A 17542-nucleotide genomic window follows, 5' to 3' on the forward strand; every position below is an offset into this window, starting at 1 on the left:
CTGGTTCCCATCAAAATTATCTTCCAAAATAAAAAAAAATTTCCTTATTTTAAAGAAAAATTGAAAACCAACTAGACCTTGGATTTTAATTTTTATGGATTTTTTACTCCTTATGCATATTATGGGTGGGATCCACCGTTTTAAACTTAACCTTTTAATTAGCGTGGGGAGCACTATTTTTCACAGTATACGTGGGGTTGGGCTCACAATTTTACACCTGATGCTCTGATGGGTGGAGCCAATCTCTACCCAAACCCAAAACCCATGCATATAGAGCGAACCCCATTTACAACCCCCATGATTTCATAAGGTGGGTCCCACCATCTCCATCCAAACCCCTGGGGCCCACCATTTTACATCACGTAAATTCCCCTCTTCCATTTTAATTCACTCATCCTTCGTCATCTCCGTTTAACATCAACGTGGGAAGGAAGCTCCACCTGATCACGTAGTACAGCACCTCATTAACGCCGTTAGATGACGTCATCAACAACGACATCTGCCGTCATCATCCCAACCGACACGTTCCCCCTCATACCCGAAAAATATAAAATCTTAAAACTAAATAAAAATTCGGAAACTCGAAATTGAAATAACGCTTTTCTTTTCTTTTTTTTGTTTTCTACTTTTCTCTCCCACCTTTCTCGCGGGCCGCGAGAAAATAAAAGATCTCGCGATATATCAATATTTCTCTGCCAAATACGAGCGACTGCCTATCACCGGTCATCTCAACACGATCAACCGGCACGTGACGGTTTCCTGCAAAACGACGAGTCCGGTGGGGTATATAAATCGCAAGCCGTGTTAACCGGGAGTTTTACTCGACCGGCGATAATTCCGGGAGAAAATCAAGAGATCTGTGCTGATTTATTTTTTTATTTTTTTTTCGAATTGATTGATGAAGGACGAGGATGGGATGGACGGTAAGAATAAGGTGGATTTTTCACAATCTCACTTTTTTTCAAACGTCTATTCAGTTTTCCCCCGAATTTTATTTCTCACCTGTCCCGATCCGCTGATTGAATATTCAGTTTCCGATCTAAAAAATAGAAGCTTTTCTTCTTTTCTGATCATGTTTGTATCGTTAATGCTCGAATTGTCTCTCAAAATCCAAAGCATTTCAATTTTTTTTTCAATCTTTTATGGCAGAAAACGGAACGGAAAGATCAATCGATTCAAAAGAATGTTTCGAAATCGATCGAAGAGAGAAGGAGATTCGTACAAAAGCTGCGAGAGTGAGATCTACGTTCGTCAAAGGTACTCTGAGATTCTCCACTTCTTACTCTATTTTGACATTCTCTTTCCTAAATTTTGATAGAATAAATAAATATATAAAGACCGTAGCTTAACTGTGCAGGTATAAGGAAAAAACGAAGAAGAAGAAGGAGGAAAAAAAAGAAAAAACAGTAAAAACAGTGCCTCGGAAAGTAGCGATCTTTGTTCGTCTATATTTCCGTGCTCGGTTTTAATCCCAAGGAGAAAAAAATATTCCTAAGAAATTGGTTTCAGAGAAAGAGAGAGAAAGAGAAATGAAAGTGAAATGTCCGAAAAGATGAGATTTTGCCGTTCCATAAAGGGCCAAACCGAACCAATTTATTTACCAAAAGTAACTCAAAAGCGCGCCAGTGTGAAAAAGTAGAATGCTCTCATGGCTTCTTCCAGTCTGAACAACGGCCTTAACAATTTGAACCCTGGAGAGGATGATGAAGACTGGCTCGAGCTCGGACTAGGGCTCGGGGCTCAGCCCAAGCAAGCCACGGGTTTGAGTTCGGGGTCTTCTCGGTTAGGGTTAGGGTTAGGGTTAGGTTGTGGTGGGTTAGGGTTTGGTGATAATGATGATGATGTAGTCAGAAACGCACCACTGAACTTTAATCATCATTATTATCCGGGCATGGGTCATCATGCCTCATCATCTGCATCATTACCATCACCATCGCCTATGATGCCATGGCACATGGATTTCTCCGGTTTATTTCACCGGGAAAGGACTGAAGCCGGTAATGGCTTAGCGGTTTCAAGGAGCGTGTTGTACGGACACAGACCAGAGACTGGTTTGTGGTTCAGCCTCCGTACTTCTGATTGCCGGTAAGCGGTTTTGTGTTGCTTTTCACAGTTGGGTTCTTGTGAGACAACCAAAAAAAAAAAAATGGAATTACATTTTGTTGATTATTATTATTTTTTTTTTTTGGTAGGAGTAGAGGGGGTGAAGCGCTACCACAGATACCCAAGGCGTACATTAGAGTGAAGTGCGAACGTTAAGACCCTACTAAGCGTGCCTTCTTTTTTTTATTTGTTATCTTTTTAATCATGATCATGTTTTCACAGTTGAATGAAATGAGTTAGATGCTGACACTAGAGGTTTCTTTTTCTCTTCTTTTTTTTATTTTATCATGTGAAGAGATGAAAATGTGACCATCTTCGTGGTGAAGAAGTACCTGGTTAGAAAGCTTGGTCTCGTCAACGAAGCTGAGGTAAAATTTTCTTCTTCTTCTTTTATGGTAAAGTGCATATATATTTATTCAGTATATCTGCATAAAATACATTAGAATTAAGATGGTTTATGCTCTTTGAGGATTTTAGTAGAACCTAATGCTTTTGCAGTAACATTTTGTTTATTTGGAAATGTTGCTTGTACTATCCTTTGTATGGGTTATTGTGCACATGTTATTTGAAATGTGCTGTAACGTGTTTAACGGATAGATAATAAAGGATGTATTATCCATGCACGATAACTCTATTTGGTTATTGTTTTTTTCTGATATATAACAAATGCCATCATTCAAAACACAAAAAGATAAAAGAAAATGCTCACCGTGCTTGTTTAGACGTGATACTTCCATTAGGTTTTATGTAAGATAGAAAAATGACATGAAGAACAAGGATATCCATTATTTTTATGAAAGAAAAGTTTGGTGGGTTGTATTTCGAAGGGAGAAATGGTGTTAGGCTGAAGTGTCTTCTCTGAAGATTAAAGGCGTTTGATGGTTCAAGTAAGTTTACTTCTATGATAAGTAAAACCTAGGAAACTTGGTGTCCTTTGCTTCTCGCAGAGGGCTTTTAGTAGACTATAATTCATAAAATTACAATTGAATTGGGGATATCTATGTGAGGGTAATGCTTTGTGATCAAGTGGGTATCTCTCGTACTGACATATGAGAGAAACTTTTGTACAAAGAACTTATTAAGGAATATATCAAAATTTGTGTTGGGAGGTTCCTTAGTTTTCCCTTTTGATTCCGGGCAGTACAACTCCAAACCTGCTTATCACAGGAAAAAAGAAAACGAAACGCCAAGACCTTATTCTAGTCTTTTATTTCATTGAACACACTTTCATCTTGGCACATATAATTGATTCAAATCATTTTCTTTCTTCTAACTAAAGCTTCTATAGTGTCAAATATTTTCAAGTCTAGTAGAATATTTAGATAAAATAGTTTTTGCTGTACTGAATCAGTCTTTTATTTGGATGGTAATACATACCCTTTTCCTCTTCCATCGAGGAAAAAACAAGTAAAGATATTCATTACTGTCTGACTTGTTATTTCATCATTAATGGAAGCTAGCATTTGATTCTTGCATAATGAATCCGAATTCACATGCTTGCAACAAGATTAAAACTAACTTTTTATTAAAACAAACCCGTAAAGAAGCCTTTCTGATGTAATAGTCACTTTGGGGTACGAAGCAACTATGTGTGTGTGCCAATATATGTATGTTTGTATATGTATAGGTTGGAAAGCTGCCTTATTTCCCAGTATGTTTCCTAATTGTGGCTGGGAACCAAAATACGAAAGCGAGTGTGGGTTTTTGAAAGCCTAGCTATAAGTTCCTCTCCATCACATGGCTATGGTGTGGGAGGCTTGGGGTGTGTCGACTGCCTCAAGGAGAGAGAGAGAGAGAGAGAGAGAGAGAGAGAGAGAGAGAGAGAGAGAGAGAGAGAGAGAGAGAGAGAGAGAGAGAGGGTTTTTTCTCTTGGATTTTTCTCTTTGGTGTTCTCTTGGGTTTTTTCTCTCGGGATTCTCTCGCAGACGGTCTTGGCTGTGAAGCAAGAGCTGATCGGTTTGTGGGCTTGGGTTAATCCATTGTAATCCTTTTATGTTGTTTTTCTCATAATGGAAGATTTTGTTCTTTCCCATATGGATGTAGGCTTGGCTGACCCACATAAAATCCCAGTGTTTTTCTTGTGGCTTATGTTTATTTTTTACTTTTCCATTTATTTGTGCACGATCGGATCATATTTACCTTTTATTAAAGGTACATATATGTATATTGTGTATTTTGCTACCCTTTATCATACGCTTATTCGGCTAAATGATCTCTAATTGTTACAACGGTTGTATTGCATGGCTTAATGCTTTAGACTTTAGATAGGGGAAAATTGGATAAAAATGTAGACACTGGCTTATAAGGAGATAATTTTGTTATAAATGCCTTCATCTATTAAATTACATGATGTTTGATAGCCAGACAACTAGTTTTTAGGCTATTTAGTTTGTGTGGAATATGTGTTATGCTAAATATTTCATCTTCACACGAACTCGATGTAAATTTGCTCCTATGGCGGATATGTAAATTCTACCTTTCTAATGAGTTTCATCTAGAAAATTTTCTTAGGTAGTTTCATAGTGCCAAAGATTGAGTTATCCTAGATTAAAAGAGTTACCGTAGATTGTTTGACTATCTCATTTACACAGTGACTGATTGATTTTAGCTATTAGTAGTGAAATTTCTTATTATAAAGTTGATGTTTTCTGAGTTTTGGAGGTCTCATTTGTTGCTTTATGGTTGAACTAAGAGCACTCGACCTCTTCTAATGGGACATCACCATCCGTGATAGGAGTTGGAAGTGATCTCATTCTATAGAGACTCTCTCACTTGGAAATACAACAAAGAGTTGAATGTTATAGATAGCATTCAGGGACTTATATGAGAAGAAGTGTAGAGATCAATGAAGTATCACAGCCAGGGGTGAATCAAGACAACTCATTTATATGGTTGTCATATGTGGGATGATGGTGACTCTCGATCACATGAGGGGGTTCTCTGTTGGCCCCAAATTGAATGGATTGATTTTGCAGGGCTGTAATGCATATGAGGAGATAAGATAGCTAGGGAGATGCACAGCCAAAGGGCCCGTGTAGAGCTCCACAAAAAACATAAATAAAACACCAAAATAGAAACTTTTATATGTCAAAATACTTACAAGAAACTTGGTGTTCTTCTCGTTAAATCTCTACTGTTCTTTTTTTTTTTTAAATGGTAAATCTCTACTGTTCTTCTTCTCTCTTGTTCAGCTTTAACCTTTTTCCTTACAATCTCTACACAAATGACTACACTTATAGACACAAAACACTCCTAAAATAGCTAACCACATTAAACATATTGTTGTAGTCCCCATGAGTCCTTTAGGTAACCTAAGCAACTGCATAGAAATTCCCAAGAGAATCATTGATGATCTTGCCTAATACAAATGACTCTAGAAAATACAAAGACTCTTCATTTTTTAATACATCGTAAGTACCCTAGAACACCACAATGACTCCACATATCAAGGAACATTGATTTTAATTTATACATTCCAACATTCGCACTATCCACATATGAATGTCGGGTACTTACATTAACAGGGTTAAAGATCACATTTTTAAAAAGTTCTACCTATTAAGTCTAGAGACCAATGAAGTATCACAGTTTGGAGAGAGTCGAGACAACTCACTTTTATGGTTGTCATATGTGGGATGATGGTTACTCCCGATCACAGAAGGGGGTTCTCCGTGTCCACATATCAGTGTGGGTACTTTACACATGCACATTGATAGGGTTAACAAGACAAAATTCTATTTGCATTATTGATGATGTTGTTAGGGACCAGGGTAGAACTCGCCTTCAAAAGCTAGCCATTGAGGGGAGGGTGCTCGAATCCTTACAAGCCAATCCACATCCTCTCACTCATCCGATGTGGGATATCAAAAATCTCCCCCTCCACGTGGAAGCAACGTGGACAATCTCGTCCATCCACACAAGTGCAACGTGGGAAGTACGAGATCTTCCCCGAGGGATTTTTTTTCTATCTTCGAAGGCATACCGAGGTTACCAAGATTCTTCCCCGAGGTATTTTCCGTCCTCGGAGGCACACCGGGTTTATCACGGCCCGGCTCGATACCACTTGTTAGGGACCCGGGTAGAACTTGCCTTCGAAAGCTAGCCATTGAGGGGAGGGTGCCCAAATCCTTATAAGTCCATCCACATCCTCTCACTCATCCGATGTGGGATAGTTGCTTTCACGTGGAACCCCCTTTAGGGTTTGATCTCATTGTCAGACAGACGAACCCGAGAAAATTATGACTCTCTGATTAGCATTTAGGCTTCGATTCACTAGAAGTGTTATCCATAAAGAAAGAGAAAGATCACAATATTGTGGGTATATGTCTAGGTTATGACTTAGACTGAATGGTGTTAACATGAGATCTCCTATTTTATATGGTTATCTTTATGAAGATGGGTTTCTATGTTTCTAATGCATATGATCATTAAAGAGGTGGACCTACAAATTATTTTTCAGACATAAATTCTTATATATATATATATATGAGGAAAGTGTTTCTAGTCGGCCGACTAGATAACGTTATCTAGTCCGTCTGCTAGAAACACCGTGGCCCACATTGTTTGGATGATCTGAAGCACTCATTTGATAGGCCCTGACATGGATAGGGTGTGCCCAAAAAATCAGCTCCATAGGATCAGCCTAACCCTTCGATTTGTGGAGCTAAAAAATGGACAGAGTTGTGGAGTTTTATACTCGTCCATTTTAACCTCCACAAATCGTAGGGTTGGGATGATCCTATGGTGCTGATTTTTTGGGCACACCCTATCCATGTCAGGGCCTATCAAATGAATGCGTCGGATCACCCAAACAATGTGGGCCCCCACTATTTGTTTTGGTCGACGGACTAGATAACTTTTCTAGTCGGCCGATTAGAAACACTTTCCTCTCTCTCTCTCTCTCTCTCTCTATATATATATATATATATATATATATATATATATATATATAGAGAGAGAGAGAGAGAGAGAGAGAGAGAGAAAAAACGGTTCCTACACATATGTGTAGATAAGTTATCTACACACTAGCTTAAAATACAGTGGGGGCCACATTATTTGGGTGATCCAAACCATTCATTTTTAAGGCCCTCACATAGATAGGGTGTCCACAAAAAATCAGATCCATAGGATCATCCTAACCATTCAAACTGTGGAGGCAAAAAATGGACTAATTTGTGAAGGTTTAAAGACATCCATTTTATCTCCACAAATCGTAGGGTTGGGATGATCCTATGGATCTGATTTTTTGTAGACACCCTATCTATGTGAGGGCCTTTAAAATGGATGGCTTGGATCGCCCAAACAATGTGGGGCCCCACTGTATTTTAAGCTAGTGTGTAGAGAACTCTCTACACATATGTGTAGGAACCGTTTTCTCATATATATATATATATATTGGAAATATACACACAATTTACAATGATTTAATCACATTATACAATCTTGGAACCCGAGTGAATTATAGTCACTTGGGATGAAAAAAGAGGGTCTTTGATATTACTTTTGCATTTGATTGATTGAATTAATTTATAGATTTGTTATGAATATACTCTTAGGGGTTGTTTGGATGCATTTGTTTTGAAAAAATCCATGAAAAATAAATTTTACAGCTTTGGTTAACTCAATTTTTTGTAGAATTTTTCTAAAATTAAATTTTCCCATATTTTCTAGAAAAATTGCAATCCTATTATATCCTAAATTTATTTTTCCATAAATTTTTTATAATTTTTTTCTTACATCCAAGCAACACCTTGGGCTGCATAAAGTGTTATAGGACACTACTTTGCACCACTTAGGGGCACATTTAGAATTTTGAAAAAATCTCATGAGTTGCTAAATCCAAGTAGAACCCACCTCTCCTAGTCCTAGAACTCTTTAGTTTCTTTATAAATAGGTGAGAAGGGACTTATTTCTGTCACAACCTAGACCTAGTATATGAGGTGCATTGACTAATAAAGAAGATAATATAGAAGGTGAGAAGTTCAAGGCTTTCCATCAATTTTGTGAAGCTCCAAGGCTAATGCATTCCCACACATATTTGGAGGATTTCTCCCAAGCAAAGGTTTAAGAGCCCATAAGTTCCCACACCTATTCAAACAGTAGAGCCAGTCCAAGTGAAAGAATAAGAGGAGAAGAAGAGGAAAAAGTGACCTCCAAACTCCATCTTCTCATCTTCAACCTCCAACCAATAAGGTATTGATTTGTTTTCGGTTTTAATGAAAACTAATCATCGTCCCTAATCTAATTTAGGATCATAAGATCTAATATGAAGTTTTTGTGATCTATGGATGAAAGATCAATAGATCACAAATTCTTTGTTTTAAATAAAGATCCAACATCAAGAAACAAGACTAAAACTAATTAGTAAGAAAAGAGTTTAAGAGTGTTGTTGGATTTGTAGGGATCATTGGTGTGGACTTTTGAAGGATAGTTTTGTCTATATCTATGTGGACTTTATGTTCCAAATAGTGGAGTAGTTAATGAAATGGGTCTTTAGCTTTAACAAGAATGTCTAAGAAGGTATTATCTCTCTCTGGTTTGCATAAAGAAAGCATTAATTCCTACTATTGCTTCTTCATAGTGGTCGTCTATTGAATTGTTCTTATTCGCCTTTCATTAAATAAAGAAAAAATAGCCAATTTTTACAAAAAGAAAAGGAAGAAATGGGGAAATAATAAGAAAGGCCATAAAAAGGTCTATAAAAGGCAACACTAATACCACCATATTGTATAGAGCTATACGACCAATCATTTGAGGACATAACCTTAGGCCATAATTTTGAGCCAAACAATCAGTTTTGGACTCACAATGGGTTCTCAAAATCCAAAACAAACAGGGCCTTAGGAGGTACGAGAAATACTTGAGGGGCACGAGCTTATGTGCAACCCGATCATTATCACATGAATACTGTCTCACAAAGGTATCCATGCAAGAAACCATTATGAAACGTCTAGTTTCTAGATATTTCAACCTTGAGAATTGGCAAAAGACACGATAAGCCGAATCATATAGTTTTCTTCACCATGGGTTTGAAAGTGTCATTATAATTAATCCCTTCTTTTTATTATGTCTTTAGGCAACTAAGATGGGCTTTGTATCACTCGATGGAGTTAATCTTAAGACCTACTTAATTATATCTGATCATGATATAAAGCCATGGTGGAGCGAGGGACTGAGTGTCTTATGTATCAATGCATTGATCTCTTTATCCATTGCATTGCACCACAAAGGATATTTTTTTTGCTTGAGAGAAGTGCATTGGAATTTTTTTGCCGTGGTGTTGCTTCTCTAGCCAAAGTTCTTGGCGAAAAAGGAGATAATGGAGGCTATCCCTGAGAATGGACTCATCTAGTACTAACCCAGATAATGAAGGCTTAGTATTCTATGAATGGTTTTAAGTTTTCACCGGAACCGCCACGAAATAACTGAAATATTTTTGTTTCCTTCTCCGAAACATATATTGAAATCGAAACACATACTAAAACCAAAATTGCAACTGTATTAGTGGGAAACTAATCATACTAAAACCAAAATTTCCTTCTTCGATATGTATTAGATAATTATATTTATATGAATTGTATGTGAAATGTGGTGTACATGTTATGTATAAATATTTAAATGAATTACATGTAAAATGCGGTATGCATTGAATTATCACACATGTGTGACAACGCTTGTCACTAGGTGTTCAATATTTGTTTAACCTTTATTGATTGTTGTCTTGCTTATGTGATGGTTTGTAAATGTGTATTTGTGTTTATTATAACATTTTCTAAAGTTTTATCTTAAATTGTATCATATGTTTCTACACATTTCTGCAATTTTACATGACTTCCATGAAATTATCAACCAAAACTTAAGTTTTTGTTTCTGTGGCAATGAAACCAAAATCAAAATTGAATGCCTTGATTCCATTCCTAGACTACCGAGAACATGAATAACGAGGACAAAGTAAGGAATGAATTGTGTGAGGGCGGTTAGGCTATCATGTACTTTTACTTCTTGTTTTTAAGATTCTCTTCTTCTTCACCCCTCTTCATAGTTCTCCTCTTCTTCTTGCCTCTTCTTAGAATTTGGTATTTACATGTAAAGTCATTTAAGTAAAGCCTTTACTATTTGTTTATTGTCCATTGACTTAAAATTTGTATGTAAAAAAGGGAATACCCATCATTTGGATTTATTAAAAATAGTTTCAAGACTCAATTCTAAAGAGATAAAAACTTAACTTTCCAATTCTAGTACAACATTCAATCTTTTTTGGTTATTTTGGGTCGGGTCAAAATCTTTACTTCCAAACGCTGGGGTATTTTTAAAATTTTTAAAATTCATAAATCCCATCACGTCCAAACATTATTAAATATCAGAAGTCCAGTAAAAAATCTCCTATCTCTAATTTTTTTCATCTAGTAGTTAACATAATCATTTCGGCTGAAAGTGATTTTCCTTTAAGTAAATGTTGGATCTTTACAACCTTGATGTTATGTTATGATGGATTGGGTTGCAGAGGATGACTCCCTTGTTCCAATTTTAGTAATTTTAATTTTTTTTGAATTTTTTTTATAAAAATTCTCCGATCGTAGCATCTTTTTTGAAACGAAAATAAAACGGTGAACAAAATGAAATCGATAACTAAGCAATCATCTTTTTGAGTCTTTGTGTTTATGGACTTTGAACTATGTTACACTATTTATTTTCTCTCTGGGATTGGAATCAATATGCAATATTAGAAACTATCTATACTAACCAAGTATAGTTTCTCTCTATAGAGACTTCCTAATTATAGAGAACCATACCCGGTTAGTTTCCTAAATCAAAGGACACCAAGAAGTTCCTCAATACATGGAATAGTAAAATAATTTAATGGATTGTCATTATTTAATTGATCAAAAGACGGTTAAAAGGTGTTAAGAAGCATACTGCAAGCATTTTATGATGTTGTTGATGATAGGGTCATAAGATTTTAGGCAATTCTGGGTGGATGGGTTGATATGCGAGTGGACAGAAATTTACTATAAAAACCCCACATTTTCTCAAATGAGACTAGTCGTAGTATCGGAAGAAACCTCTGTGATGCTTAGTCCGAGAAGCAATTTCCCAAATGGAAATTATGAAGGTGGTGATGAAAATTCTTAAGTACCTCAATGTTCTTACTGCAAAAAATATGGACCATAAGTGCAAATATGCTTCATAGAGAAGAGAAAAGCCAATTCTTCTGTGAAGAATGTGTAAGACAGCCGATTACTCCAAAAGCTTAAGCTATTGGAGTTGGCATTATTTAATCATTTATGAGTTAACACTCCCCCTCACCTGTGGCTGTACACGTGGCACATGAGGCCCCTCTTTTAGGTCGGCCATACATTTGGATTTTAATATCAAGGAGTTGTTGAGGCCACAAGGCAATAGCTCTGATACCATGTGAAACAACCAATTACTCCAAAAGCTTAAGCTGTTAGAGTTGGTGTTATATAATCATTTATACTTCAACAAAATGACATGTTGAGAATGAAAATGCTTCTGATTTGATGGTCTATGATATTGTCCCAAACTCGCCAAAGAAGATTGGTAATTGGATAGTGACTCTAGCAGCCACATCAAGTGAATTCAAGTCAGTTATTCATTAATTCATCAATTCATAGAACCTCTTGTGAGATGGATAGTGGTAATCTAATAAATATTGATAGCAAAAGATTGGAGAAAAGTGAACTAGCAAGGATTCTTGAACGAGTTTCATAGAAGGATGGTTGCTATTCTTCAAAGATGAAGAAGTCATTGTTATCATAATAGCTAGTGTAAAAACAAAAGGAATGGAAAGAATCAATACGACTGATTGTGTTTCTTATTAAGATTTCAAAGTAAAGGTCAACCATATGAAGTTGCCAACAAATTTTTGCTAACAAGATAGGCGGCATGGATCCATTTGTGTGAAGCAAGAGATGATAATTATACTCGTCATTTGAGGGTTTCTTACCTTCTAGACTCTTTATAGGCTGTCTATAAATTGGTAACCCTCCGGAGGTTGTATCAAATTGAACTTTGATAGTAGTAATTTAGACTAACAGACCACGGTGGTGCTTTTGGTGTCTCTTTCGTGGGTGGAAGTGCTATTTCCTTCTGAGATTTATTGTGTAATTTGTACATCTTGAAGTTAGTAGGTTGATGAACATGGAGAAATTGATGTAGGCTAGGGAGAGAAAAGAAGAAGAAGAAGAAAAATAGGAGAAGAGAAGAGGAAGAATAGAGAAGAAGAGGAAGAAGAAGAAATCTGTAGAAGGGAAAAATCAATCAATCTTCATCAAAAGCTACAAATATCTAATACATGAGGGCCCTATAAAGGCAATTGAAATAAAATTGTATGCAAAATAAATAAGTTCCTTAATTCTAAATAACATGAAAAATAAAAGTCCTAAAACTATATACCATGGAAATAAAAATCCTAAAAACATTTAACATGAAAATAAATTTTTAAAAGTCCTAAGGGGCAAATATGCCTACAATCCGCATCATCCTTCCCCCCTTGTGAAAAGATCTGTAGAGGGGAGAAATCTATCATTCTTTAATCATCAAAAATTGCAAATCTCTAACACATGAGGGCCTTAAATAGACAATTGAAATAAAATTCCATGGAAAATAAATAAAGTCCCTAATTCTAAATAACATGAAAAATAAAAGCCCTAAAATTAAATACTATGGAATAAAAATCGTAGAAACTAGATAGCATGGAATGAAATTTCTAAAAGTCCTAACCGGCAAATATGCCTTCAATCAGAAATTCTTTTGCTTCTATAAGTGGGTGTTCAAAGAGATTACTGAATTTATTTTTGTTTTGTTTTTTCTTCCTCCAATTTAGACAAGAAACATTAAGACTCCTGATCTTGTGTATGTGAATTGATCGCATTGTGGTCCTGAATATAACTATTTTTTATTTATCTAAAAAGTGCCACAAAGAAGCTTATCTACGCTAGCTCCAATAGCAAAAAGAGTCCGGAATAATGAAATCCTTGGAGGTCCCTACTTGTTTATGGACAGAAGATCTCCATGGAATATTAACAGTTAAACCTACTCTTCATCTAGAAAAGCTTATTGGGTACGATCGGCCAAGAAGATCTAATTCAAGAATTGGTCTCTATCATGTTGATTTAGCTTTTGGTTGTGTAAATGAAGATAAGATATGGTTTTCAGTAGTGGTATTGCTAGTAAGGGATAAGATTCTGTCATATCTCTATCATACAGAGTGCTGGTCTTATGTTAGTAAAAGAGAGATAATAGGTTAGTGGTGCTGATAAAGAGAGGATGAAAATGAAGAACGGTTCTAGAGTTCACTGTTAACATCCTTTTTCCTAAGGACTACATTTTCTAGGGTATAGAATTAGGCTTTTGTAATCAATGGCTGTGTTCTTCAATGCTTCTTATGATCTGACTTCAGAGTGGGCGAAGCGGTCCGAACAGAATTGCCTGGAACGACTTTGCTTTGCCCCAAGAATTCAGCACAAATCCAACTTAAATGCTGCTGGAGAGTTGGAAATCAGAAAGATGGACGGAATGGGCGGGATTTTCTCCAAGAATTTGCCAAGCGTCATTCTTTGTTTTTTTACAGAAGCACTGACAAACACAAACTTTCTGGCTGACATCCTTGCAACCATGTAAATTTACTATCTTTGAGAAGTTACTATCTTGATGGAGCACAATGTAATGTGTCCCACTGTTGGACAGTGGAAAAACGATGACACTCAACATGTGATGCATCGGCATCCACATACACTTAAAATTTTGGGGATATCATTGCATGAGTTGTATATAAGTATATGAAGTCTAGATGTCAGGTAGACGTGGATCATCGATCTCTGCGCTTTATGTGTGAGGGATGGAGAATCTATTGAACACTTGCTCTTTCATTGCCTTTTTGCTAGAGACGTAGACGTTATATTCTTGGAAAGTTTGGGATGGCTTGGGTTTCCCCTATATGTCTGGCAAAGTATTGGAAATTTGGTTCCTAGTCCCCTGGCTATCAAAAGGAAGTATTCTTTGGAGAGTTGTAATGTTAGCCACCATTTGGATTCTTTGGAAGGAAAGGAATGCTAGTCTCTTCAAAAATTGCACTAAAGGCCCTCTTCTCACTTCCTTGAAAATCATATCCTTCTTCCCTTGAGTGATAGTGCTTCCTTCTTTCAGTTTCTACTCAACTTTAGTCATTAACATGTGCTGGAAGGAGGTTTGCCTTGATCCAGACAGGGAGGAGTCCATATCTCCTAGATGGATGGATCCAGTCCAAGCAATCCCGGGCCCATAGGGGGTGGGAAGTCTACTTAGAGATGAGGAGGGAGCAAGGACTCTAATGAGGACGATAGACTTTTCTTGCCCCATTGGAGTCAAGGACTCTAATGAGGACGACGAGAGAGCAATTCTAAGTCATCATGATTTCTAAAGGTAGTGTTCTCGATAGGCTAACAGTGGAGGGTGACTCCTTAAACGTCATTCAATGGATGAATGGTAGCAGGCATCATCTGTGAAGTTTTGCCGAGATTATTCGAATTGGTGATATTAGAGACCATTAAGGGTCAGTTGGGACCCATGTTTTTTGGTCGTCGGACTAGAGAATGATCTCTAGTCGGCAGACTAGAAACACTTCTCTCTCTCTCTCTCTCTCTCTCTCTATATATATATATATATATATATATATATATATATATATATATATATATATATATATATATATATATATATATATATAGGATGTCTACCGGAAGGTGAATAGTGAGGCAAATCGGCTCGTCCGGGGTCCCTGCAAATTTTTTATCACCTTCCTCCTGGGCTTATTTGTTTAATATTGTTTGTCTATGATTCCTTATCCTTGATACATTAGACATTTTCGGTCTTTGGGGTTCTTCCCTCCTTTCTAGTGTGTATATTTCGCAGCAGTTCAAGAAAAACAAGTACATGAAGTCTATAGAGATAATGGAAGAGGTGAAGATGTGGTATCCCTAATGTAATGAAATTAAACTTAATTATAAATATCATATTGATGAACAATCATGTTTGTTTTTCTATTATTATGCATTTATACCTCCTAACTTTTTTTGTTATCATTTTGCATGTGATTAATAAACTTGTTTCTATTATTATGTTTCCGAGATAACAAACTTTAGTTTGTTTCCTTTTCATTCCTGGAAGAAATATTTAGGCCTTTTGCACCTACTTCACGTTCACGTCATATTCTATACGCTGTTGTTGCATTCATGCATGAAAAATCCATGTACGTATTAACGTATATGTTGGCATGCTACCGACCTAGTATTTTATATATAAAGTTCGGTGTGTGTGATTAGACAGGAACGTTTCTATTTTGTCAAAGCAGCGTCGTAAAAAGTCTTGTCTTCCATATGTTAAAATTATGTTGAATGCTAAACTAAAGGGCACCCTGGCAAAAAACCAGCTACAAGGGCGTCCCCATTGGACCATCTTACCAAAGTGCATTTATAACGGCACAGAAAAATATAAAATTAAATGAATAATAAATGTACTATGGTGAGATGGTCTAATGGGGGTGCCCTTATAGCTGGTTTTTTTGCAAGGGCGTCATTCAGTTTAGCATTCCTCAAAAATAATTTATAAGATAAACATTTTCTTCCTTGCAATGTTACTTCCTTTTACACTTGAAGTTTTGAGCGGGGCTACAATCTTAACCCAAACCATGCATACACAGTAGGGCATATCATTTTACACCTCATTTTTTATGGGGTGGAGCCCACCATTCCACATCTCATATTTTGATGGGTAGGTCCCGCCATCTGTAACCGAACCCACGCATAGGGTGGTGGGGCTCAGCCATTTGCACCACGTGTTTTAAGCCCACCATTCCACATCTCATATTTTGATGGGTAGGTCCCGCCATCTGCAACCGAACCCATGCATAGGGTGGTGGGGCTCAGCCATTTGCACCTCGTGTTTTAAGCCCACCATTTTTACAACCATGCATAGCATGGGGCAGGATTACTAGTATATATGTATATAATGATTTTTTGGTACCTCTACAAATCAAATAGGATGATCTTAGGTAGAAGATTTTTGGGCCACTCCCTATCTACGTTGCGACCCAACAGAGGAATGGCTTAGATCATTTAAATATGTGGACCCCATTATTTTTTTTATTTTTTTTCTACACTCAAATAGTCCACAAGTTCACTATATAGAAACTCTTCTTTATACATTCTGAATGTTGCAGATTGATATCTCTTGCATGGGACAGAAACTGTTACATTCACATACCCTAAAGTACGTACAGGATTTCATCTGGCTTCCGGCAGTGATCGAGCCGTTCAATGCAACTAAGATGATAGGATCTGCACATCCATCCGTTGATCATCTCATGTCTTTGCACTATGGAAGGCACTGCTTCTGGGACTAACATTTATTGGACCTCCTTTTTTGACTGCTGATATTGGCACTACTATGTTATGATAATTGCACTAACTCATCTTGTCTTTTAATATCTAGGGATCCTTTCTGTTTTGTAAAAGGACGAAACCGTCTGTTCCTCGGTCAATTTCACTTTCGCCTTTATTTTCCAAACGGAGTTCCCTTCTCTTCTTGAAGTGTTTTACTTTATTATTTAAACAGTTGTCAAAGGTTATTATTACAGTTGCCAAAAAGCTCTCAGAAGCTAATTAATTAATAAAAGACATGATGAGTTAGTGCAGTTATTAAAAGATGCGTGTCAGTATCATTCGCCTTTATATTTCTCAGTGCAATCTGCAGTAAGGTATCTATGAGAGAACAAACACGGTGCATTGATGTTTATGTTTCTCGGAGGTCTGAGGCTTAGCTTGTTCTAAATTCACTTGTTCTGTTAGCTAAATTATGAGATATTGGCCCTTTGTTTTTAATTGGGACAGCTGCTTCTAGTGTAAAAGGCTAGTCATATATACACTATAAGGGTGCTCGGCCGTATCTTTAACAAATGGGTATGACCCTGAATGCACTAATATGAAGATGGAGGTGGATTAACATGCAAAGATTTGTATTATAAACCTCCCCACCACCGGATTGATCTGGATGGTGCAAAACTATTCATATAGCGTTTTTTAGATTAGTTTATTAGCATTTCCAGCTCCAGAAGCTATAGAACATCTTGATCCTACTATGAGCTTAGGTTCAGAGGATGTTTGATTGTATCAATGTAAAATGATAAGGAGTGGATCCCATCGTCGTGACCCTGAAAGGGTATCTATTAAATATATACTCATAAATGATGGATGAGATGGACCCACCCCACATCGAATTCTATTGAAATATTAAGTCCCTTTACTCTGGATTATTGAAGATTTTATATCAAAATATTTATTAGATAGTTCAATGCATATCTTCAAAATTTCTTGAATAATGAAGATCTACATATCATAATCACCATAAAAATCAACATAATGATGTGTCTCGAAAATGAAGA

General features: G+C 36.6%; 1 protein-coding gene across 5 annotated transcripts; it reads left to right on the forward strand.

Moving 5' to 3' along the window:
• Window positions 1–826: 826 nt before the first annotated feature.
• LOC143881001 (protein LAX PANICLE 2-like) lies at window positions 827–17005 on the forward strand. Of its 5 annotated transcripts, none has more exons than XM_077383980.1 (6): window positions 827–923; window positions 1150–1257; window positions 1345–2085; window positions 2193–2246; window positions 2399–2471; window positions 16322–17004. In XM_077383980.1, the coding sequence occupies exons 3-6, from the start codon at window positions 1649–1651 to the stop codon at window positions 16502–16504; spliced, it is 747 nt and encodes a 248-aa protein (XP_077240095.1). In that variant the 5' UTR covers window positions 827–923; window positions 1150–1257; window positions 1345–1648; the 3' UTR covers window positions 16505–17004. The 5 variants fall into 5 exon arrangements, with proteins under 5 accessions (XP_077240095.1, XP_077240096.1, XP_077240097.1 ...); XM_077383981.1 differs by having other exon boundaries at window positions 1358–2085; XM_077383982.1 differs by having other exon boundaries at window positions 829–934; window positions 2199–2246; window positions 16322–17005.
• Window positions 17006–17542: the final 537 nt, after the last annotated feature.

Source organism: Tasmannia lanceolata, unplaced genomic scaffold, assembly GCF_043159265.1.
Source record: "Tasmannia lanceolata isolate RefF3 unplaced genomic scaffold, GAP_Taslan_0.1 ptg000007l, whole genome shotgun sequence".
Lineage (NCBI taxonomy): Eukaryota > Viridiplantae > Streptophyta > Magnoliopsida > Canellales > Winteraceae > Tasmannia > Tasmannia lanceolata.